General features: G+C 38.9%; 1 protein-coding gene across 40 annotated transcripts in view; it reads left to right on the plus strand.

Moving 5' to 3' along the window:
- The window catches only part of NRXN1 (neurexin 1), a 1,247,341-nt gene that overhangs the window by 1,165,614 nt on the left and 55,037 nt on the right, over positions 1-26,690 (plus strand). For 2 of the 40 annotated variants that reach the window (XM_048842921.2, XM_048842922.2), the window contains exon 1: positions 2,684-2,757. The exons of 36 other annotated variants lie outside the window; for them this stretch is intronic. In XM_048842921.2, the coding sequence (XP_048698878.1) occupies positions 2,698-2,757 (60 nt within the window). In that variant the 5' untranslated portion in view covers positions 2,684-2,697. Of the gene's footprint in view, positions 1-1,516; positions 1,666-2,683; positions 2,758-26,690 lie in introns of those variants that run through there. 2 more of the 40 variants (XM_048842925.2, XM_048842924.2) reach the window with 2 other exon arrangements.

Below are 26,690 nucleotides of genomic sequence, written 5' to 3' on the forward strand. Positions count from 1 at the left end.
TAGTTCTGATGACCTACAGCTTCCATTGAAGTCATTGGAAGGATCAGGTCCATTTTTATTTTAGAGACAGTTGTGTTTATATGAGAGGCTGCATTGAATCAAACTGATTTGAAAACTAGCAGCAACGCCAAAAATCAAAGGAAAAGGACTGCTAAATAAGTAATGAAATGTGCAACATGGTAACCTAGAATAAAACAGAGACGTTCAAAATGTTCAAAATAGCTTACATTCTCTGGGCTTTTGTTAAAGTAATTGCTAATTTAATTTCATCTTTCATGTTCCAAAGCTCTTGTCTTCTTTCTTAGTGTAGATATTCATTATTCTAAGTAATTTTGAGTGATTCTGCAAAAGCCCTAAAGGAGAAGGAGATAGGCACTTGATAACATTAACCCTTGGAGCTGTCACGACGTATTGTATCTGTGTGAAAATTTGCATAGCACAAAGTTGTATTGAATAGAGGACTAATAAAGCAGAACTATATTACTTTAAAATGTATAATTCCAATGTCCATTGCAGTAAAATGTAGTTTGGTTTGTTTATTTGTTCAGTTGTGTGTGTCTTGGTTACAAAACACTACAGTATTTTTTACAGGTAACCTTCTTTGTCGAATCTGACATACCATTTCACTTCCCTTGAAAAACTGTGCAATATATCTCTTGTTGCAGTCTGATCTATGATAGCAGATGTACTTTAGAAAAGGTTTCCATATGGTAACCCAGATGTTCATTCTCTCCTTATGAAAGAATTATTGTAACTTTCATAGTAAGGACAGTGTTATGGTAAATAAGTCTATGGCAGATACAGAATAATTCTTCAGTCACTGTATATTTTGGGGACTTCAAAATAAAAATAAATCTTCTATATTTTGTTGTTTTTCTAATTTTGGGACATAATTGTCTTTACAGAATAATCACATAAAATACTCATTATAAACATGACATATTAAAAATGGTCATTCATTAGCTTAGGAATAAAACTATAATTACAGTTATGGGGCTTTGAGGCGATTATAAAGAGATGCAAGCTAATTGCACAGTTTAAGGTTGCTAATTTAATAGCGAGCTAAAACACAGTAATCAGCTGAAGAGAAATACACCACAATATTTTAAAAGGATCAGAGTATTGGAATTTATTATATCCCTCTTCCTCTCCTTCTGCTTTAATCACTTTAGGTTAGAGTGTAAAGCTGTGCAGGCAGTATTCCTTATAAATGGAATCATATGATGCATACATTAAATCAAAACTGCACCTTCGTTTGGCATCTACAATCAAGAGCTAGGGAATAAGCAGGCTATTCTGCCAGAACTTTACTATACTGGCGCTTGATGGTGATACACAGTACTTCTCATCTGCAGAACAAACTGCAGCATCTCTTCCTGCAGCAGTGTGTCAGCCATTGGCTTTCCTGTGACACGTGACGGATAGAGCCTTCTCTGTGTCTTTTCTCGCCCATCTGTGTGCAGGGCACTGATAGGCCAGGCTGATGCGCAGGCAGTTTATCATCTTGATCTCCCACTGAGTCAGGGAGCTCTCCTGTCATCAGTATTGATTTCAGAGGATGGACTAAATTTCCTAGGATTTCCATTAAGAATTAAGAAAAAAGCTATAAGCACGCAGGGTAGCCAGGCAGACATGGATATGAAATGGCACTGTGAAACCTCTCAGGTAGCTTCTTCTATCACAGCTGATGCAGAGCACAGGCTAAGCACTGCAGCATGCAGGGTTTAAGATACCATTAGTCTAACAGCAAAATAAAAAAGGCATTTGCACCGATTACTAAAAATGACTTTTTTAAAAAAATTAGAGTATGTCTTCTTGGAGATTGCATGTCATTAATATTGAGATTGAATTTCTGCACAATATCTGTTAAATATAGAAAGGCTTTTAAATTTTAATATCTTTTTACAAGAAAATAATGCTTTAAAACCTGGGCATGGATGCTTCCTTTTTATCTGCTGCTTTACATAGAGATTTTTTTAGCATGTTGCTGCAAAAGAGTAAAAAAGGGGGTGGAGGGGAAATTCAGAAAACTCCAATAAAAGCATGAATAAAAACTGCTTAAAATTGTTGCCAGGCTGCTTTGTTATTAATAACGTAATAATTATTCTAAAAAGCTGCTTAAACCCTGACCATGCATGCTTTTTATTTTGGCACATAATGTGTGTTTGTGTGTGAGCGTGTGCACGCATGGATTTTTTGGGGTTTTTTTTTTGTTGTTTTTGTTTCTTACTGAGCATTTGCAGAACTGGAATTTCTGTGAGTTATATGCATGTTTTGTTAACATAGAATGCATACAAATGAATGACTAAATCTGATGAACAAATATTTCATAATATGAAATGCAAAATAGCATCATATTTCTTTTAACTAATTCATTTTAATTTATAGGGGGGAAATATCTGCATGCCAGTGATAATGAAAGCATTTGTGCGGTTTTTTTAGAAGACTGATTATTTATTTGCTCATTTCTAACATCAAAAGCAAGCTGTTTTTATTAACAAACCTCCAAAGCATCAATTTAAAGTAGCATTGATTACAAAGCTTGAAAGATTACAAATACTTGAAAACAAGTAGTAAGGTGTGTGTTTGTGTGTGTGTGAACACTGAGTTCCTTTGGGAGCAATGTGATCCCTTCCCAGTCGTTAGACTCCACAACAATAGTGAAAATGCCTTGTTATTATAGAGTCTACATGCACCATGGGAATTAAAGCTAGGAAAAGCAGGACTGTTACCAGATGGGACAACTGTATGCTGATAGTGAGTACAGACAATACTCTGTATGGAGGAGTAAAGTGGATGAAAGGGGATTAGGGTCTTTAAAGGGGATGAGGTAGGAATCTCTATACTAGAAGGGGGATAAGGTAGCAACTGCTATACTAGAAAAAGTATATTTTCACATCTTACACTTATTATGAGACAGAAGTTAAAGGAGGAAAAACTTTCTTGATTACTTGTTTTGTTTTAGAGGAGAATATATTTAGGAAGAGCATTGTAGGAATGTACTTTGATTTACAAGTTATAAACATTAACTGGTATGTTGAGCCAGTTTTCTATTTTTTATGACATGTTTGTAAAAAGGTTATGTATAGAATTGGATCTAAATTATCTTAATCTTTTAGACAGTAGTATCTATATTTGGATGACAGATAGTGTCATAGATATTCTATGAGTCTATGACAGTGCTCCTATCATTAGGAGTGATGGGATTAAATCTCAAAATTTGGTCATTGTGGCTTACTTGGTATACTGTATAAATTCCATGCATTGGGTGACAGGGTTACATTAACAGGAGGCTTTTTTACAGAGATTTTTTTCACCTCATTTTTTAAACATACATGCTTACATTTATTAAAATATTAATGTATATTGTGATTCTCATGATACTGATCATCTCTAATGCTAATCTTGGTTCTCCCTCCCCCCATCACTGTTTTATCTGAAAATATTTGGTTATGTTAGATTATCTCATTTCCAATAACTCTGGCCGTGTGACATTTTAGATGATAGTACATGTTCAGCTGGAAAATTTAGTGAAATGAGTTTGCCATTCCCAGCTCTACTCCCTAATAGACAGTCTTCCACAACACCTAGGCATCATACATAATTTGACACAGCTGACAGCCTTTACTTAGAAGAGGCTTAGGGTTGAGCCAGCATGGAAATTGAATTGCCTCTCGACTCCCTAATATTAATGATCCTTCCAGGTTAGCACAGAAGTAATTGGCAGGGCAGCCTGAGGAACTGTGTATTAAATCTGCCTAAATTGTAGCTAGACTGTGGAGGGATGCATCCAGATAACTTATAGAAAGTGAATTTAGGTTATGCTTCCATTTGCTTAATATAAGAAGTGCTAGAGTTATGGCAATCTCAAAGACCAGCATCTGTACTCTAGAGTTTACTATTGAAATGAGCTTTCTGACCTTCAAGAAAACAATGATTATTAACTACTCTAGGACATTTTTCCTTAGATGCTCCTGAAAAGCAAATAAGCACAGGTATCTTGATGTGGATTACATCCTGAAGTGTAGCAATTTACCTATATTAAGAGCTTTTCTCTAAAAACTTGTGGCAATAAATAGTGAAAAATCAAATTAATATTGCCCCTGCTTTCTAATCATTGAAATATCTGTACATTTAAAATAGTCCTTTAATCAGCCAGAGTTACTATTCACCTGGGCAGCTTAATTATGTGGATAATTGTACTTTTAAGTCAGGAATCAATATTCTATAGAAATTCAGAAGAGATAGACAGCCTAAGAACAGTTAAAAACTTGACTGTGCTTCAGGACTTTGACTAATTCTTATTAAGCAAGAAATCCTAGGCACAGTGAGGGAAGATATTCTTTCATGTGTGTGGGGGGGATGTGCACACACATGCATGTGTATTTGAGGTAACCTGAAAAATTAACAGTTGTCAGCACTACTCTGCTGTGGGGAAGCCCAGAGTGGGCATAGCTGCTTCCTGTTTTCAACAGTAAGTGTACCTGTCTACAGAGACAAAGAACAAAAAAACCTGGAATAAAATAATGATGTGCAACATATACAATATATGCTTCTGAGATAGCTGTTGTACCTGGTAAATGTTTTTAATAAAATAAAATCATGATGGTAGTGCACCAGTGTAATTTAGCCTACAGAGAATTAGAATGGGAAAATATCTTGTCCACCAGCGAGCAGGATTTCTCCCTACAATCTGTTCTTGAGTGCAAATCATTTACCTGTACAGCAGCTTATGGCCCATCCACCACTTCCATTAAGAGACTACTCCTTAGTCTGATACAGCTCAATGTTATGAACATTTGTTGATACTCAGCTCATCTTTTCTGTTCCTCAATTTCATCCACTGCTTCTAGTTATAGTGATTGTTCTGCTTTCTTGGTGTCTTTATATTTAAATTTAAATTTTCATTTAACCAAGAAATATATAAGGAGCCAAATTCATCTCTAGTCTAACTTTGTTGATATCAGTGAAGTTACAACAGAGATAAATCTGACCCATTATTGCTTTCTGGTCTATTTACCCTAAATGAATTCCTTGAAATCTTTCTGGTAGTATGCACCAATCTAGAACTTTATGTAGAATTCTGTAAGGATGGTATAATGAAAGACAAAAGCTTTCTAAGGCTCCTAAGTCACTTAGGAGCTGAAGTTGCATTGCAAGTCAAAGGGCTGGAAATCAAGGAGATTTAGGCTTTAATGTCCAGATTCTTAAAGATATTTAGTAGCCTAAGGGTAGACAGCTAATGAGATTTTCAGAAATCCCTTCATGCCCAGTGGGAGTTAAGTACCCAGGCACTTTCAAAAATCTCACTAGGTGCCTATCTAAATCTCTAGGTGCCTAAATACCCTTAAAATCTGCCCCCAGGTGCTTTTCAATATGTTACCCAAAGTTTACATTTGCAGCCCCAAACTGTATATGCCTTTTTTTCTTTTATTGTATTGCACTGCCGGTTTGTATCCAATTTGCTGTACTTGACCACTGCTCGGAATTTTTGTCACTACTGCTTTTTCAGGTTTTCTTTTCCTCTGTTTCAGATTATTTTCCCCTATTCCCCTTATCTATTAATTTGCATTTTTCCATGTTGAATCATATTTAGTAATGTACTGCTCATATAGTATTTCTGCTTTCTTTCTATGTCCCTTAGTATTGTTTTTTTTTCAGTCCTCACTGGTATTTGCAATACTTCGAAATTTAGTTTCCGTTAATTTTCTTATGCCTTACATACATTGGTTGAAATCCTGGCCCCATCAAAGTCAATGGGAGTTTTGTCACTGAGTTCAGAAGGGCCAGGATTTCATCTCTTTGTGTAGTCTGCATAGAGAAATTATCAAAATAAATGGATAAAGAAAGCTTCAGACCAAATTTGTCCAGGGAACCTGAACAAGCTTAAATGTTAGAGCTGGTTCAAAACACTTTCAACATATTTTTATTATTTTGGTTGAAATTTCAATAACTTGGAAAATGTTGACAAGTTCTGTTCAATGCGTATTTGATAGTACAACGTAATAATCATATTTGCACCTATTGTAGTCACCAAAGACTGCCTTAAAAATAAAATTTCCCAAGCTACTGACTAATCTACCCATAGCAACTACCTACACTGTCACAAAAAATGACTTTACACTTCATATTATATTGCATTTTCCATCAGTACTTTTGTTTCTCTGGTTTCTGCTGTTGTTGCTACTCTCGTCTTCTTGGTTTTCCTTTTCTGACCTGTTTCACACATTTTCAGACAGTGATGTAATAGCCCACTCCTGTGTTGTGGCCATCATCTGATTTTGGCTTCATTTTTTCTCTGTGATTTGTAAATAGATATCGCTGTAGATGCACATCTAAATATATATAGAATGTACCCCTTATCCAGCGTCATATCCTGTCATCACTCTGTGTCGTAATAAGTGTAATAAGTGATCATATTACTTACAATAATAAGTGTAGTAAGTGATCATAAGAGATACTGAGCACCCTCAACTCACATAGACTTTAGCTCATCATCTCTCAGCTAAATAAAATTTCACTTAGGGGGCAATCCAATACCCATGATCTCAATGGGAGCCCTCCGATTGATTTTATTGGGTGTTGGATTATGGCCTTATCATGCAGCTATGCTCAGAAAAGAGACTCTGTAGAAACATTTCCTTCATATGCTACAGACCTGTTTCCTGTGTTAATTTTGAGTCATTCCATTTGACTTTATTGACAACCATACATTCTGGCTAATTTTTACTTCAGTAGTCACTATAGGGCCAACATAACTAAGGGCAAATGAGCTGGATTTAATTTTGGGACTTGCATGTCACCATCAGAATTACTAAATTGCAGCTGCAGAGTATTTATGTGGAAATGTACAAAAATATACATTGCAATTGTACCTTAAACTACATTGACAGTTATCACCCTTAAAATCTTTACAGCTTTGTCTTTGTTGCTAGATAATGTCAGCACTGCTTTCCACATTTTTCCTATGAAAGGTATACCTAGGGAATAACATGAATAGTATGGTAGCAAAGACATCTGAGAAAGTAGTAAAGGCAACTACTATGTAATACATCTCAGGGTTACTGGTGATGATGCATGAGCGAGAAAGCATACAGACTGACTTTCAGATCTCATTGTTTTTGCACAGCAAGCAGTTCGTTAATGGAAGGAAATAATAGTAACTTCTTAGCTGGTCAGAATTTATCTGACAATTTGTCTAATCCTGATACTCTGGAAACCTGAATCGGGGAATTGAGGTGGCCAGCCTAGTCCTAAAGGAACCCATCACTGGACATTTTTAAAAGCAGGTTAGACAGACACCTGTCAAGGATGGTCTAAATCAGGGGTCGGCAACCTTTCAGAAGTGGTGTGCCAAGTCTTCATTTATTCACTCTAATTTAAGGTTTCCCGTGCCAGTAATACATTTAAACGTTTTTAGAAGGTCTCTTTCTATAAGTCTATAATATATAACTAAACTATTGTTGTCTGTAAAGTAAATAAAGTTTTTAAAATGTTTAAGAAGCTTCATTTAAAATTAAATTAAAGCGCAGAGCCCCCCGGAGCGGTGGTCAGGACCCGGGCCGTGTGAGTGCCACCGAAAATCAGCTTGTGTGCTGCCTTTGACACGTGTGCCATAGGTTGCCTACCCCTGGTCTAAATAATTCTGCCATGAGTGAAGGGAACTTCACTCAAGGGCCCTTCTAGTCCTATGATTCTACCTATATAGACTAATCCTGATTCTCTGTGAACTTCTTTGCAATACTTGCTCAAAGTGAAATATAGATAAGTCATTTGAACCAATAAAAAGGTTACTGTTCTTGGAGATAGCTGGATCCTTTTTTGCCATACACATAAGCTGCAGCATGATGAGCTTTAGTTGCTGATTCATGACCCTTGCTCCTTTCTTGAAATGTGCTGAAACTGACGGACTTCTGTAGCAGACCTCACACTATTCTTCCTATAGCCAAGTATACAAAGGGTATCAGAGATTAAAGACAGCTTTTCAGCTTCAGATACTGAACTAAGGCAACTGTACTAAGGTAACTGAAATAAGCTGGGTAACTGAGCTAAAAATAGACCAGAAAGCAAAAAAAATAAATTCAAATCACTTTGTTTTTAAGCAAGGACCTTAAATTAACTGATTAAGGACCAGTTAACTGATTGTTAATTACATAAGGAACCTTTCAAAAATTATCCAACCAAAAAAATTCACCCAATGGTTTCCTACATATGAAGAAAGCCTCCACTATGAGAAAATGTCTAGATATTTATAATTCCTGGTCATATCTCTCCTTTCACACAGTTTTGGCAAAACTTCCATACAATAGGTCTTTGGGGTAGGTACCATGTTTTCTTATATATTTGTACAGTAGCAAGCACAATGGAGCCTCAATCCTGAATGGGACTTCTAGGCACTACCATCTACATACAATTAATAATAAGACCAGTGAAAATAAATATTTTTCCCTGACACATTTATAAACTAATTCAATGGTTTGTTAGACTACAATAGACATTAACAGCAGGAGTCATATATTGATGTCACTGTTACTATATAGAATGCCCTAATGGAAAGATGTTCCCTTAGCCATTTTTGTATCCAAACGAAGTGTATTGGAGGCTACCAAGAAGTTGACACTGTTTTTCTGTCACAGTTTTTCTGACTGACTAGTGTCTGTATCTCTTTTACTGTGCCTTCTTTCTCAACAATATCCCTGCCAACTAATGCTTGGGATCCTAGGACATATCCTGTCCTTTTTTACTCCAGTTCACTTAGCCAAAAGATGCAACTACTGTTACTCACATTTTTACCCAATACCTGGGAACTACAAATTATTGACATCCTTCCACTGGAAACTTCAAATTCTTCACTCCGTCATTGGCATGTTGGCAGTCACCTGAAACTGCATCATTTCAGGTTCCTGCTCATCACACAGAATCCATGTAAGGAGTGACAATGCTTTATGAACATTTGTGTTATCACATTATAAGGGCATTTTGGTAGCCAGGATAAAATTTCACCCGATCTTTGTGTCACAGTTTAACTGACCCATACTTAGCTTTGCTTGAATTAATGACAATATTCACAGTTACCTTGCATTCCATATAGTCCTTTATTAAAACTCCAGCACATGCATTTTCATGTCTGAAATCAGCTGCTTCATTGTAAAGGACTACCCAAAAAATCATAGCCACTGTATCCTGTTACTACCAGGCTTCCCATCAAGAATCACGTCACCCATGCACAGAGAGGTGCAATACTTAGTAGCGTTTTATCAAAGGGCAACATGGGTGACAAAATGCATAATCAGGCAAAATTGTTCTGGGCGTCAGTGTTCACATCTCAATAATTAAATTCTTCACACCAAGAGCAAGAACTGAGAGCCAGCATAATCCAGGTTAAGAGAGATCTAGCCATGCTGCTACTTTACTTGCCCAGGTGCTATTCATGCCAAATTTCAGCTGAAATGTTTTTTTATATAACTGTATGCCGATAACCAATACAGTCATTTACTTGTTTTTTTAGTGGATTTGAGCTTTTCCCGCAGTCACTAAGTCAGATGTGTTATCAATCCTCTCTTACACAGTTCTTTGTATGAGCACACATACATTGTGTCAGTAATAAGAACAGGAGTACTTGTGGCACCCTAGAGACTAACAAATTTAATGTATGCTTGGGGATAGCCCAGGATTTCAGGTGCTCCTTGGAGGGAAGAAAAGGCAGAAATGACCCTTTGGTCCTTGCAAAATCATTACCCTTTTAGGTAATAAACTACTGTACAATTTCATAAATGTAAAAAGAAAAGGAGTACTTGTGGCACCTTAGAGACTAACCAATTTATTTGAGCATGAGCTTTCGTGAGCTACAGCTCACTTCATCGGATTCCACGGTATGCATCCGATGAAGTGAGCTGTAGCTCACGAAAGCTCATGCTCAAATAAATTGGTTAGTCTCTAAGGTGCCACAAGTACTCCTTTTCTTTTTGCGAATACAGACTAACACGGCTGTTACTCTGAAACCTTTCATAAATGTGTTCCTCTTATCTTCCTCTGAACATGATCCTAAGTGTTGCAGATATTAACAGGAGTGGTAGCCCAAGACAGTAAAATTAAATATAAAACAGGTGAGCCATCCTGGCTTTCTAGTGACAGTATAACATACTGTATCTGATTTCAGTTCCTGAGCTGCCCAGTTTCTGAGATGCTAGGGTGGCTAGAGAGGTCTTCATACTGTAGAAGCTCAGCCCCTGTGATCACAAAGGGGCTCGTTCTGCAGCAAAGGGACTCGTTCTGCAGCAAACATTGCTATGACACACTATCTTTAGGGGTGAGGTAAATAAAAGATTAAATTAAGGGATTTTGAAAGTCCAACACCCAAAGCCCATGTTCAGTAATCCCTAGTACACTAGTACTTTTCTTGTTTTTTTTGTTTTGTTTTGTTTTGTTTTTAGGTGGGGTTTGGGAGGAGGGCTGACATTTGCCTAGGATCTTCAGTTGTAGAATTAACAAGACAAATGAAAAAAGCAGAAAAGAAAAAGTATTATTTCATTATGGCCTTATTTTTAATGGAGCAAGATCCCTCCACTTGGGTGGACTTTGCAGAACATTTGAGGTGTTGATTGCAATTCCTGGAGACTGAAGATTTTTACCGCACAGCATTTAAAGCAGTAGCAGTGGCAGCATAAGCCCCAATCAATGTGCCTCATACTTAAAATGGAAAAGGACACCATTGGGACTGAGAGGGTAATTCAGTCTCTGTGCCTATTCATGGTTGGTGAAGCTGACAACAAGGATTCCAGTTAGTGCCAATTGTGACAGTGTTTTTAATGATAAAGATACCCATCCACTGAAGTCACTAACTATTTCAGCTACTCTAAACCACAGAGCAACCATCAGACAGTAACAACTTCCTGTCTGTCTGGGCAAGATGTGACCCTGTGAAGGAAAGGGTAACTGCTCTGAATTTAATTAGCTGTTTCCTGAGACATCCATTCCTCTTTCTTGGCAATTTGCTAATATATCAAAAGTACTGAAAGAAACTGTAGTTATTTTCAGACGTTTGAGGAGAAAAGGTTTTATTTCCCAACTCTGACCACCTAATGTGATTAAGAAATCAGAAGAGGAAAGGTGTTAAAAGAACATTACATTGTCTGAACTTTTTCTGAACATCATTAGGATTAGAAATTGTTGAGTAGTGTTTTTACCAGATAGTCTAGGTAATTTTTTGAACCACAATTAAAAATAGTCAAAAGATTTAGGGAGAGGGTACTGCTTGTGCTAGGGAATTCTTTGTTCAGTCTTTGTGGGTTCTCTTGTAGAAACAGGAATATGCTTGACATCTGTAATCAAACCACTGATAGTCCTTGTTGCAGTTGTCTGTTTCAGATTATGAGCACCATAAGCCTAAAAACTGTCTTGCGTTTGTGTGGCCCATCAGGGTAATCTGATTGTGGGCTGTGAGACATTTTGCTGATGTTGACTGTCCACAGGCACGGCCCCCCGCAGCTCCCAGTGGCCGCGGTTCACCATTCCCGGCCAATGGGAGCTGCAGGAAGCAGCAGCCAGCACATTCCTGCGGTCATGCCTGCGGAGGGTCAACTTCAGCAAAATGTCTTGGGGCCCGCAATCAGATTAGCCTGATGGGCTGCTTGCGGGCTACAGGTTGCCCACCGCTGCTATACTGGCTTTTTTCCAAGGATCTTTCCAACTGTATTACCTGACAAAGAAAGAAGGTTAGAAAAAGCAGGTGGCTGGTTGATTACCACTGACTGTATTTAACAGTTTAATTTGTATTGCATATAAGGGAAGTCTCCTTTATTCCCTTACAGAAGTCAAATTGAAGAAAAAACAGTGATGGTATCCCAAGCTCCACCGATTAATCATGCTCATCCTGCTTGTGATATCAAAATAAGATGCCACTTTTAATATATTGTGCTGATCTTCATAATATGGTAATCTTTTCTTTTTTCTTTGTGTTCTATCAGCAGTGAAAAGCTAATGCTATAATTAGGCTTCAGGGTCAATGTCCCACTGAAACAAATGGGAGCAGTTCTTATTTCTCAGAGCCATTGTTTCAGGCTGTCTCCAGGCTCAAGTGGACATCACTGCATCCATTCACACTTAACTCACCTTTTGAATAAGGGCTAGAGACTGAGGGCCTGATTCTCATTTACACAAAAGGCTATTTTATGCCACTAGTGCAAAGGGGTTGTGGACTTAATGCAAATAAAAATCTCTGTCCCTTTAAACAATTTTAAACAAAAGCTTAGATTCTAGAGCAGAAGAGCCATCTCTAAGCCGAGGCCCATCAAGCCACCCTATTTGATCCCTGCCTGAACACTTCACAACTGTGAAGAATGGGATTCTTTCCAAGGGTGTGCAACAATTTGCTTTTGCACTCAGGAAACTGATGAAGTGTTGTTCAGCACAACAAGGTCAGAAGCCTCAAAGAGGATTCATTCCTCAGCAGATATTTGAGTCTTTAGAGCAGCCATGGGCAACAGCTGTGAAATCTAGAGCTAATCTTGTTTAAATTCACCTTTTGGGGCAGCTAATTGGTTGTCTCTCTCTCAAAGAGAAAACTATTCTGTGGTGAGGATGGCTGACTGAAAATTTTCATGCTTGAAGAGAAAATTGCAAATATTTGCTTTCCAGCCATTCCACTTGGATGTAGAAATCTCAGGCATTTCACCAGCCATATCTCTGTAATGATTCAGTAGTGAAAAGCAGTTTCTGTATTTCACTATGGTTACTAATAGCTCTTTTCAGACTGGTAGCAAATGTGTGCTGAGCCCTGAATTGAGTAATTTGATTTGTGACCCCCTAGCTTCTCAGTGTACTACCATTACCATGCACCCTCTATGCTGCAACTTTAATAAACTCTGATTATTCCATAAAAGTGAAATATTCCATCTTCTGATTATTAGGGGGGGTAAATAAAACTTAGGAAGTGTGCAAACACTTCTCATGTAAAACAGTGGCTGGAAGGATGTCTTGGGAAACTCCTGTAGCTAGGGTTGCCAATTTTGGTTGGACATATTCCTGGAGGTTTCATCACATGACATAATTTTTAATTAAAGATTAATCTTTAATTCCTGGAGACTCCAGCACAATCCAGGAAGGTTTGCAAACCTACCTGTAGACCCTCCTTCAAAGAAGAGAAGAGTAAAACACCCAACCTCCCAAAAAAGATAAGGCCACAGGTGAAAAATATTGCCAGAGACTTTATTTACCATCTATCCTTAAGTTGTCATGAGGCACTGTGAGGATACATAAAGCAAGGAGCTTTGATAGCACAGTATAGAGGTTTTCTGGCTGAAAAAGACAATGTGGAATATGTGTCTGAATAAATTTTATCTTTTCTTGGTACACCTTTATCAAAATTTCAGTTTGAGCAAACCCTGAATAGGGGATTGATGCAGGCAGGCTTTGCCTCTACAGATTTTAGTACCCATTCCTTTACAATTACTGGTGTTCTCTCCATTGTGTCTTTGGATTTGCCAGGATACAGGATTAAGCAGATTGGCTGTTACATGGCAATCTGGAAGATTCAAGAGTTAGGTTTGTCCACAGCAAGGGCCATAATGATGTTGCAGAAGAAGATTATTGAACATTGTTTGTGTTTTTTCCAAACCAGTGATATGAAATAATACAAACAGGTGTGGATTTGTGGACATTTATATCTGTTTGAGGAGGAACGAAAGGCAGTCTCCAGAAACTAGTAAGTGGTGGGTGTGCTGTTAGCTGATGCCTAGCTTCACTAGAGAAGAATGAGTCAGTGTATTGAGGGATCAGCCACAGGTAATATTCACATTACTTCTGGCATCTGTCTGCTTCTGCTGTGCTGTTAGTGGAAGCAGTCTGGGAGCAAAGTTGCTTGACAGTGTATTTCATATTAATGGAGGTTTCATACTTCTAAAGACATTGACAAAGCTGAGCTGCACAATGCAACTTGCTGCCAAGAATGAGAATAGAAAACCATGAGGGATATTAAGGTTAAATAAAGTCATTCAGAGTCAAAATTACTAATTTCAAGAAATATGCTGAAGTTGAGCAGAGGGAAGTCATGGGATGTTCATTTGGGTGAATGCCTTTACTATTCTACCCACCTGTTTCAACTAGGATTTCAAAATGCATTAGAAACTATTTTGAATATATTACTTTCAAGATTTATTGATGAACATATCTCCTTGGTGGGGATCTCTAAAATGAATTCCTTTCTGGTAGGTTTAATTAAACTAGGCCCCCTTAATGTAACTGTTAGAAACAGCTTACTAATTGTGTAAATTATTTGGCAGAAATCAGAAGGCACAACACAAAATAAGAGGTTTCAGAGATTTAATTTTCTAAACCCACATTTTTCTCTGTCATAAATATGTGAGAAATGTATAAAGGTTTATAGACCCCTTAGAACCATTTCAAATCCAGTTCAAAATAAATATGAGAATTCTAGTGTCAAATCCAATTTGTAGGAGTGTCACAAGGCACTGAGGATTGAAAAGATTTAGGTTCAACCCATTTTTTCCATGTCTGAAGCTGAACTTATAGACAAGGTTTGGGTTCATGCACATTTGCCTAGGTTTGCTGCTTTGCTAAAAGCTGAAGCAGGCCTATTGTCCACATTGTAAAATGTCAGATTTAGATGGGCAACAGAAGCAGCATCATTATTTGAAAGAGAAGAAAGAAAATTAAAATCAACATCCACACTTTTAAAGGGAGACAGCAGCATGGCCCAATGAATAAGGCAATAGAATAAGAATCAAACCTAATAAACTGACAATCTTTGACCATGGGCAAACAATTTACCCTCATTGTACCTCAGTTTCCCATCTGTAAAATGAGGATAATGCTTACATACCTTTGTAAAGAACTTCAAGTTTTTTACTAACTAAAAAGCATTATACTGACTAAAAAGCATATTTTTAAAGAGAGGTAAGTAGGAAGCTAAGGAGGGCTGCTCTCCAGCTGGATAGAGTGGTGTCTGAATTAATTTTGTTGCAGGCCATCACTTGCAAACATCAGTGGGCTGGGGGAGCATATGTGTACCATGGCTATGTGGCGGTACATGGAGAGGAAACATCTGGAGCTGTCTGAAAATAAGGTGGTCGTGGCAGTGTGCTACAACAAAGCAGTTCTCATAAAGAGGTGTGTGTGTACGTGTCCACAGGCATCTGCTGCAAAGCTCTGGCAGCAGCCAGGTCTGCCATTAGAATGGGTGTGAGTGGCGCACACTGTGGAGGTACCAGCTAACTGTATGTCTGGGAATTTATACTATACATTTCAAAATTCTATGAGGGAGAGAAGGAACACAGTTGGTTTCAACTACCTGATGGAGTTAGGGATAACAGCCCGCTAGTCTGTCCCGTTGCATGCCAGTATCACAATAGCCAGGGTAAATTATTGAATAATTTTTCTTTGTTTTCCATAAGGATCAGAGATCTCATGTAAGACTGCATCAGCCCCCCTCTAAGGTATGTCTCCACTACAAATGAAAATGTGCCTGTAGAACGGCGAGGCATACTTGTGCCAGCTTTAATCTAGCTAGTTTGGGTAACAAGAGTAGTGAAGACATGGTAGCACAGGCTGCAGAATAGGCTAGCTGCCAAGTACGAGCCCACTGGGGACACTGGAAACATGCTTGGGTTGCTAGCCCACACTGAAACCCATGCCATCAGCTCACCATTGTGTGTACAGCTACACTAGAAGCGCTGCCGTGGTGCAGCTGCACTGACGCAGCTGTGCTGCTGTAGAGCTTCTGGTGAAAACACCCTAAGATGATGGGAGAGAGTTCTCCCATTGGATTAATTACTCCACCTCCCATGAGAGGCAGTAGCTATGTCAGCCAATACGCTGGATCTCCCAGGATCACTATGGGCATTTCAACATGCCCCATTGGAATCTTCTGGTCTAGAAAGAAAGTCCCTGCTTGGAGCTTTCTGTACAGGTCAGTGTTCCCTGAAGATGCGTGCTTCATGCACCTTCCCTGTCCACCCCATGTTGATATCAGTGAAACGATCCCAGTGATCCACAAGTGCTGGCAATATCATAGAGAAGTACCCCTTTCTATTTATGTATTCCGTCACAAGATGGTCCGGGGCCAAAATTGGAATATGCGTTCCATCTGTTCCCCCACTGCAGTTAGGGAATCCCATTGCCACAAAGCCAGTCATTTGCAAGAGACACAGTCTTTCGGAGCAGGATTTGATTAATGGCCCTGCGCACTTGCATGAAAGCAACCCCCATGATGGACTTCCGGACTCCAAACCGATTCACGACCGACTGGTAGCAGTCTGGAGTTGCCAGCTTCCACACGCCGATTGCCACACGCTTCTCCACCAAGAGGGCAGCTCTCATTTTGTTGTCCTTGCATAAGAACATAAGAATGGCCGTACTGGGTCAGACCAAAGCTCCATCTAGCCCAGTATCCTGTCTTCCGACAGTGGCCAATGCCAGGTGTCCCAGAGGGAATGAACAAAACAGGTAATCATCAAGTGATCCATTCCTTGTCGCCGATTCCCAGCTTCTGGCAAACAGAGGCTAGGGACACCATCCCTGCCCATCCTGGCTACTAGCCATTGATGGACCTATCCTCGATGAATTTATCTAGTTCTTTTTTGAACCCTGTTATAGTCTTGGCCTTCACAACATCCTCTAGCAAGGAGTTCCACAGATAGACTGTGCATTGTGTGAAAAAATACTTCCTTTTGTTTGCTTTAAACCTGCTGTCTATTAATTTAATTTGATGACCCCTAATTCTTGTGTTATGAGAAGGAGTAAATAACACTTCCTTATTTCCTTTCTCCACACCAGTCATGATTTTATACACCTCAATCATATCCCCCCTTAGTTGTCTCTTTTCAAGGCTAAAAAGTCCCAGTCTTATTAATCTCTCCTCATATAGCAGCCATTTCATACTCCTAATTATTTTGTTGCCCTTTTCTGAACCTTTTCCAATTCCAATATATCATTTTTGAGATGGGGCGACCACATCTGGACGCAGTATTCAAGATTTATATAGAAACAATATGATATTTTCTGTCTTATTATCTATCCCTTTCTTAATAATTCCCAACATTCTGTTCACTTTTTTGACTGCCGCTGCACATTGAGTGGATGTTTTCCGAGAACAATCCACAGTGACTCCAAGATCTCTTTCTTGAGTAGTAACAGCTGATTTAGACCCCATCATTTTATACATATAGGTGGGATTATATTTTCCAATGTGCATTATTTTGCATTTATCAACATTGAATTTAATCTGCCATTTTGTTGCCTAGTCACCAAGTTTTGAGAGATCCTTTTGTATCTCTTCGGAGTCTTCCTGGGACTTAACTATCTTGAGTAGTTTTGTATCATCTGCAAATTTTGCCACCTCACTGTTTACCTCTTTTTCCAGACCCATGAGAGGACTATCCATCTTATTCCATGACAGCTTACTTTGCTTAAGGGCCTTTGGTGAGGGATCTTGTCAAAGATTTTCTGAAAATCTAAATACACAATATCCACTGGATCCTCCTTGTCCACATGCTTATTGATCCCCTCAAAGAATTCTAGTAGATTGGTGAGGTATGATTTCCCTTTACAAAAATCATGTTGTCTCTTCCCCAACAAATTATGTTCATCTATGTGTCTGGCAATTTTGTTATTTACGATAGTTTCAACCAGTTTGCTTGGTACTGAAGTCAGGCTTTCCGACCTGTACTGGTGTCACCTCTGGAGCCTTTTTAAAAAATTGGCATCACATTAGCTGTCCTCCAGTCATTTGGTACAGATCCTGATTTAAATGATAGGTTAGTAGTTAGTAGATACAGTTAGTAGTCCTGCAGTTTCACATTTGAATTCCTTCAGAACTCTTGGGTGAATACCATCTGGTCCTGGTGACTTATTACTGTTTAGTTTATCAATTTGTTCCAAAACCTCCTCTAATGACACCTCAATCTGCATTGCAGTTCTGAGGCTAGCGCCACACATAGTTCCCGGAAATTGGCTTTGCACATCCAAAAGTTCTGCAGCCATTGCTAGTCATCCCAGACCTGCATAACGATGTGACCCCACCAATCAGTGCTTGTTTCCCGATCCCAACAGCAACTGTGGAGCCCAATTTGATCCACTCTGTACAGCTGCTCCATGAATGCCAAAAGTAATCTTGTGTTGTTTCTTTCCATCGTACACACCAGGGATTCCTCTTCAGATTTGAAGCTCATGATATACTGCATGATCAGTCACATTGTGTTCATAACACTGACCACAACGGTGTAGAGCTGTGCAGGATCCATCCTTTCAGACATAGATGGCAGGTGTACAGTAAACAGGGACTTTTGAAAAATGTCATGAAACATAGTCAGAAGCCCATAGGATAATGGGACAGAAAAAAACTGCATCACGGGATGTTGAGCCTGCACCTATGATGCACTGCAATCCATTCTGCCTTCCCACAACTCCTAGGTGCAGAAGGCTGTGAGTTGCACAGTGGAATAGCTACCCACAGTGCACTGCTCTTACTGTCGATGCTAGAGAACCAACTGTGGATGCATTCTGTCAACAGAAGGAGCACTGTGTGAACATACACAAGTGATGTAATTATAGCAGTTTATGATCATCGGTATAATTTGAATCAACTTAACTCTGTAGTGTAGCTGTAGCCCTCGTGTAGACAAGGACTTTCATTGTTATCTGCACTAGCTAGATTAAAGATAGCATGAGCATGCCTACCTGTTCAACAATCACACCTTCATTTGCTATGTAGACATGCCCCAAAACAGCAATCAAATTAAATGGCTTTGCTGAAACTCCTGCTTTTATTGGGGATGTGTTCAGTCAATCATGGATCTAGCAGAAAAAACATGTTTTCACCTTGAATGGTCCCATAGAATATGTGCTAACTACTTACCCTTAGCTATCTGTTTGATCTTTTATTTAGCTGTGACACTCTGACTACCTTTCCCATACATAAGGAAGAGCTCAAAAGCTTGTCTTCTCACCAACAGTAGTTGGTCCAGAGAACCTCATCCCCTTTGTCTCTCTAATTTTTTGGCCCAGGTCACCTTTCCTGATGATAATAGTTTTGACTCAGTCCATAGCAACCTCCAGCCTGGGCAAAAAAAGAGTTTGTAACTAGCTCAGAGAAGCAAAATCCAAACAAAAAAATCTCACAGGCTCACATACAGAGACTGGAACCTACCCAAGGCCAGTTTCATGGGAATTCAAGGTTTAAAGTGGGTGTTTTACAAGTATCTAGCTATATGCCCCTTCCACTCTGATGGTTTTAGATAGTCCCTTTCCAGCTATGGATACACGAATGGGCTTCCCATTGAAGTCAAAAGAAGTAGCACACATGCTATTGGAGGCAGTATTTTCCCCAAAGTTTGTAAGAGGCTTTTAGCAAAGCTGTTCAATGGCTCTTGAAAATAAATTGCCTAAAAATCCTGAACATTTCATTTAGTTTTTCAAAATTATATCTTTCTCTATTTTTGCTACAACAAATGAACATGAATAATTCAGCAAAACAGGAATAAATGACAAGCAAAAAGTGATAAATGCAAACATCCTTGCATACCATAATGCAGCTTTCCGCTATTCCTGACTAACAAACAGCATCGAAGATAGACATTGGGACTAAGAGACATTGGGAGTCAGTACTCCATCCCCATCCAATTAAAATTGCGCAATACTCCACATATTAGTGTTGTTAATAAATTTCCAGATAATAATTTCCTTAGACTAGTGGTTCTCAACTATTTCAGGTTGCCAATCCCCTATTCAAAGTTAAAAATTTGCACAACCCCTTTACATTTACTGTAAAAGTAAGAGTAAAAATGTATCCATGATAACAATGAGAAGCCTGCATAATTTATTTGTGTGGTGTTTTGAAGGTTAACAGAGCATATTTGACCTTGAAGGGCAAGGGTGTACAAAGACAGGGGGATTAACATTTTCTTTGCTTTAGTTTGTAATAAAATTTTCACAACCACCATACTGATTGCCTTTTGTGCCACTGGGTACTGCAACCCACTGGTTGAGATACACTGCCTTAGCTCTCGTTCATCAGAATAGCCAAGATTGTGACCAGATTCATCTGTTAGCAATAACCAATTTATTGAAAAAATGTCTTAGTAAGAATGGACCAACCAATGAGATGAGATTATCATTCAGATTCTGATAATTCAAATTGCTGAATTTCTGCAATTCCTATCAAGAGCGCAGAGGCAATTAGCACCTTAAAGGTTCAGATCCATCAGTTTTTACTCAGGCAAAATTCCCACTGACATCAGTAGGAGTGTTGCCTAAGTAAGACCAAAGGCCTGATCCTGTAACCATGGAAGTCAGTTGGAGGTTTGGCATTGATTTTGATTGGAGCAGGAAGTCAGTGGAATTACATCAGGGATAAATTTAGCTGGTTGACTTGCTTCTGAGAATCTGAACCTCAGTACAAATCTAGTCAAAAGGAGGGATGAATTTAAAATGCAGCTAGGAGTGTTTGATTTACAAATTATTTTTAATGTATATTTTAAATTGTCTTTCTTTTATGAATGTTGACCCTTTAATAAAAATTATGTTGCCATTAAAAGAGGGGAAATAATGGTGGTTGCAAAGAACAGACTTTGATGGGAGGTGGTAGATATGTTTAATGATGCCATTTTGTTTTTTCTCTCAGAGTTCGGTGAGGTGGTGCTTGTTTCTGTGAACATTTGTGCACTTTACGTGATAATGCAGGGTGATTCCTTCTCCTTATACTTCTTTTTCACTTGCTTCATAACCAAAGTGACTTCAGTGCAATTATTCCTTTTGCCTTGAATACATGCTTAATTCTTGGCTGTCCTGAATATAGTCTGACCGCATTGCAAATATATGCTTGGCAGTTGGTCCCTAGAAGTATGTGTGCAATTCATACAGAGAATTTAATTTCTTGTAATGTGGCATACCATTGTAACTATCTTTCGAGAGTATGAGAGAAAGAACGTAGGGAAACCCAATCAAAAATGTAAGCTCTTGTTTTCAAAAAAGTCCTTCTACTTTGATATTCGACAGTATATATTATTGCATGAAATAATGATTTGTTGCAAGGCACGGTTCCATAGCTTATTTGCTTAACTTCTGGAGTATTTTAATGAAAATGCAATTTGATTTTTGACAGGGCAGGGTTGTACTTCTAAAGGGAAAGTGGGAGATTTATAGATAATGATCCCCTGAAGAGTTATTAGAGACAATTGCTTTGATAATTACTACATTATGTGTATGCTACTGGTTTTATGTGACATTGAAATTAGTCACGAGTCTATATTACTATTGTCTCAATAACTAGAAACATAAAGAATGAGAAAAAGTACAGCAACTTCACATCAGAAACAGCTGAAATGGTGCCTTAAAAGAGACCTTAGTTGTTTTAGGAAATTACATACTATCCTAAATAAGAACATTTTGCTCACTGTTTAACTGTTGCTGTGCAACAAATATTTGTTTAATTTATGTCTGTGTTTCTTGCACTCCATCCTGGTGTTAGCTTTTTTCATCTACACCAACCAGTGTTCTACTTGTTCTTCTTTTGTAAATCTAATGCTGCTGCTGCTGAAGCAAAATAAATACTGCTTTTATCTTGTCTATACCCAGCTCTTTTCCAAAAATTTGCATCAACAATTGGTTTTACTTCTGTAAGATAAGATGAAAGTTGAAACAGATGGGATGGAGGACAAAAGGAAAGTGTGCCTGATTTATTTTAAAACGTTCTGCCATGAATTATTGTTATGTATTCTCTTATTGTTTCCTTGTGCTCCACCTGTCTGTCTTCTGTATCTGTGTTGTTCTTGAATTTTACTTAGATTGTAAACTCTTGGGAGCAGGGACTCTCTTATTGTTCTCTGAGCACAGTGGTGTCCTGATCTATGATTGGGGCCCCTGGATGCTACAGCAATATGAATAATAATACATAATAGTACTATTTGTAATGTGATTGCTCCTAGAAACCCAGTCAGGGTAGGATCCCCACTGTGTTACACACTGTACAATTATATAGTAAGAAAGTGTCCAAAGGAGCTTACAGTGTAATTTGAAATAACACACGAGTGTGACAAACATAAATGAGGAGAGGGGGAAGAGAGGACCAGGGTAACTCCACTAAGATTTCACAGGTTGCATAGGTTAGCTATTGTACAACTTGAAGGCTTCTGAGGGTTCCAAATCATCACATAGAATACAAGCAGTTTAATTAACAGGCTTTACATATCATTGTTCTTAGTAGTAGGTAAAAACCCATGCTGTTACACAGCGTAATTCATAAACTCATGTGTGCAAAAAGCCGAAAATGGTTGGGAACTTAAAAATTGGACGGTAACAGACCATCTTAGTGACGATTGACCCTAGTGGTATTTTGAAGAAAAAATTATCTCGGCCATTCTTGTAGCGATTTTGGTTGCTTCACATTAACTCAACAGACATTCTAGGCTTCAGACTGTTGCTTGGGGTTATTGTGTGTGCTGGTTGTTCTGTTGTGTGTTGTGAGTGTGCTCGGAGAATTGCTTGGATTTGTGCAGGTTGCAAATGAGTGGTGTGTGCTGTTATGATTGGCTCTGTGTGTTTGGAGTTATTGTGTATACCTTTGTGTTGTGTGGGTGGTTGCATTGATTTGTGTCTGAGGGGGAGATGTGCTGAGAGATGTGTGTTGATTTTTGTGGGTGGCAGTTGGGAGCACGGGTGTGGGCCTGTAATCCACTGTCTTTACAGTCGCCCTCATACTAACAATGCAAATTGGCTGTAGAAGAAGGAGAGTGATTGGTTGAGTTAACTCTGATATCACAAGGGTCTAGAAACCTTGGCATGGCATAGATATATGCCTTACTGTAGCAGTGTAATTTGTAAAGTCAAAATGGCTGAGAATTTAAAAATGGAATGCTAACAGACCGCAAAACCCAGTGATGATTGAACCTGTTGACATTCTGAACAATAAGAGTGATCAGCCATACTTGCAGCTGTAGCCATTCCTTCACACTGACTCAACAGACATTCTAGGCTTCACAGTGACACAAAGAGTGACAGTGTTGCCCTCTTATTATATAGATCTTTTATAACAGCTGCCTGCAATTAGTACCATTTCAAGCCTTCTAGATCTGCTAAGCTGGTCTTCTGATTCTTCATAATGCTGAATGTAAAGTTGGATGAATGTGAGCATATGACAACTAGTGGTTTCTAATAAACTTCACAACTACTCCCCAGGTCACCAGAAATGACATTGAGCCCATTGACGTTACCTGTGGATGTACCCAGTGATCAGTTTGAGAAATTCCTAGAGAGGGGGAAGTTATGTAAAGGTTTCGAAACCACTGCCCAATGAAATAGCATGTTGTAATGTTTTTAGCACATGGTAATATAAACAGAGGTGAAAGTGGGCTGGTACAGCAGACCGGTAAGAAGTGGCTGCCGGTACAGGCCCGTACACAGCCGCTTTAACATCATTGCCCCTTTTGCCGCCCCCCCCCTCCCCGGGGCTTCTGAGAGGGGGGCAAAAGGGGCAGCTGCCCCAGGGCCTGGTGATTTAAAAGGCCCTGGGGCTCCTGGCCACCGCTGCTGCTAGTGCAGCAGCGGCTGGAGCCCATAGCCCTTTAAATCTCCACTGGAGCAGCGCTGAAGGGCTGGCTAGGGGAGGCTGACCCCCAGCCCCACCCCTTCTGCCCGAGGCCCCATCCCTTCTGGGGGCCCAGAGCTGGGCCCCCATACCGGTAAGACTTTTAAGTTACTTTCACCCCTGAATACAAACTACAGAAAGATATATAGAAGAGGAGGAGTGCATGGGCGGCAGGTAGAATAGGCCAGAGAAGGCTCTGCCTTAAGCACCCGACCTGAAGTCCAGTGAAGTCAACAGAAAGATTCCCGGTTACTTGGATCAGTCCCTTAGCATACTTCTAAGCCACAATAATAAATTATGTGAAAGCAGCTATGCGATGGTGAATATCTATTTATAATAGTACTTAACGCAGGGATTTATTTTTAAAAAGTTCCCTATTTTATAGCCTACTATGTGTGAGAGAGGAATTAAATATTTAGCCATCGTCCTGTTCTGCAGGTAAACTTACACTTTTGGTAAATTATTTATTTTAATTAGTGTCTGGGTTAGCAGAGAACAACACAGGAAGTTCAAATGTTTATCTGTGAAGCTAAGCAGTGCTATGTTGAAGAATACACGTCTTGGGCTCTGACAGATTGTTATTTGAACCATCTAAATTTTGACCATTTTTAATTAGCTTTTGAACTTTTTTTAAATTCTGCTTTGTTCCAAAAGCATTTCTCTTGGCTCTGCTCTGTGATTAACCAGGTGAAGTGTACATTAAATCTCAATTAGGATTGTTTCACTCATCAAGTTGAAATCCTTGATAGCATTCAATTCCCCTTGTCTTTTGTTTTCAAGGGAATAATGCAAGTGCTATTGATATGAGAGGCAGTGAAGCATTATACATCTGAAGACAGTTGATACCACGAAGCACCATCTTATATAGGACTTTGAATATAATGAAATACACCATGACATACCTGTATCTGTGGATAAGATACACCAGCAAGTTAGTGGCATAAAGATCCAGATCCTGGCTGAGGCTGAATGTTAAGATAATTTGCTCAGCAATCATTTTTAGTCCTTTATTCCTCACTTATGATTAATGCAGAGACACCTTCTTTGGAAAACCTAGCATAGCCTTGGAAATTGCATAGTTGTCAGTCTACCAAACAAGGCAGATCATGCAATTAATAGAAAACTGCCCAGTTCTGCTTTTTGTTGACCCTGTAGTGACTGCAAAATATGAGTGCTCTGAGAGAGGGAAGAGCCATCTGCCGCAGCAGCATTAGTTAGCTAACAAACCACTATTCTCCACTAGTCAGATGGGGAGTCTTTTGCATGTACATTTCTTTGGACTAATACTTAATGCCACTTCATGGGAATGCCAACTGAGCTTCTAAGCAGCGCTACATTTTAGTTGCCTCAATCCAGAAAGCTAAGGTAATTAGGTGCAAGCTACAGAGTTCGGATTTTACAGAGTTTAACTTCCAGAACAGAGTCACATCCAAACTGCCCCAAAGTTCAAGTATGGTGTTCCATTTCAGATTTGTCTTTAGAGATGAGCCCGAGCTGTGAAGTTTGAATCCCCACTTGAATTTCCCCTAAGTTCAACCGTGTTCTGGTGGACCCTTTCCAAGTAGGGTTTTCAAATGGCAGGGATGTTGCTCAATGAGATGGACCACAGCTGTCGTGTGATAACGATATCCCATCAGCATGATAATAATGTCACAGGGCCACATCTTCCTGGCCATTCTCACCCGCTGAACCCAGTGTGACTCTACACATTAATGAAGTGAGCAGTGTTCGCCCATTGTATAACACACAAAATGTCATCCTGAGCTGCAAAATGAATTAAGGGTTTTGTCAGAAAGTAACTTCGAGGGGGATACACACGGAATGTACCTTCAGGTATCTAGATTCCTTGTCCACGTATCTATTGGAGAACTTCTGTGGAGAATTCATATGTCTCAAACCATGCTTAGAGTGTATTTGTCATTGCTGGTTTAATTAGATAGGAAAGAAGGCTGCCTTTCCATTTTCATTAAGAAGAATACCATGGTTCATTAGTATTCAGCTATCAAAGCCCAGTGGATTTCAGAAGATAAAAATCTTTGGTGTCATATGAAGTCACAACAGGAAGTGCCAGGGCTGGAACAGCATCTTTGTATTTCAGCATCATACTGACACTGGAACCAAAATACATGGTGTGTGTCACAGAGAGAATAATTAAATGCTGGTTTCAAACAAATAAACAAATAGATGGAAGGACACTGAATTGTTTACATGTGTCCTGCCTTCTGTTCTTGGAACTCAAGCTTTTGCTGAGAGACCTTGAAAGAGCAAGGACTATATTCCTTATAATCTATCTGCTCAATGAGCTAAATTATTAATTTTAAATGAAAATATTTATAACCATATGTCAGAAAAGAAGCCTGATTTCTGGGCAACTATGCCTAATAAAAACCCCGTGGTGTGAAACCTTGTGGCTCAGTCTGCTAAATAATTATCTGGTTTAATACTGTGCCTCCCATATGTGTATTTTTAGGCCTCCTATCAATACATATTTTATAAAATGCCACAGACGTTCGAAGGAGGAAGTGTTCTGTTGCAAATGAAGCTAGTTTCAGTTTCCCTGGAAAATGACGTGATTTATGGGGTTTCATATCAGATGCAAAAACAAGGATGTTGTATAAAAATTGTAGGATGTAATCACGAGGGGTGGGGAACAAACAAAAATCCTGCTCTGTTGTGAATAATTTGTGATCCTTCAAAGCAAGCTGACTCTTAGCAGACTGCTTAGCGATCATGAGACTTAATAGATATATGTTCTTGTATCAATGTATAAAGCCATTTCTTACAATTATTAACAATAAGGTCAGATTGGTAGTAAGTGAAAAGGAGACAAATTATCTCTATTGATACTTATGCCTCATGTTTAATCAAGAATATTTTGCAAGTGCTTGGTGTAATTGAAAGTGCTTTCCTGAGAAATCTGCCCTCTCCAAGCTAGCATTTGTAAATTATAATCATGTCTTTGAAGCGTCACTCCATAATTTTCAGAACTTTTGATTTATAGAAAGATGCAGTGGTTGCATTTGCTTTAGATTTTCTATTTACGTAAGAGATGCTAAACACTCAGTCTTTTGCTAGTGTTAAATTGAGGCAGAGG

Source organism: Caretta caretta, chromosome 3 (genome assembly GCF_965140235.1).
Source record: "Caretta caretta isolate rCarCar2 chromosome 3, rCarCar1.hap1, whole genome shotgun sequence".
Taxonomy (NCBI): Eukaryota; Metazoa; Chordata; order Testudines; family Cheloniidae; genus Caretta; species Caretta caretta.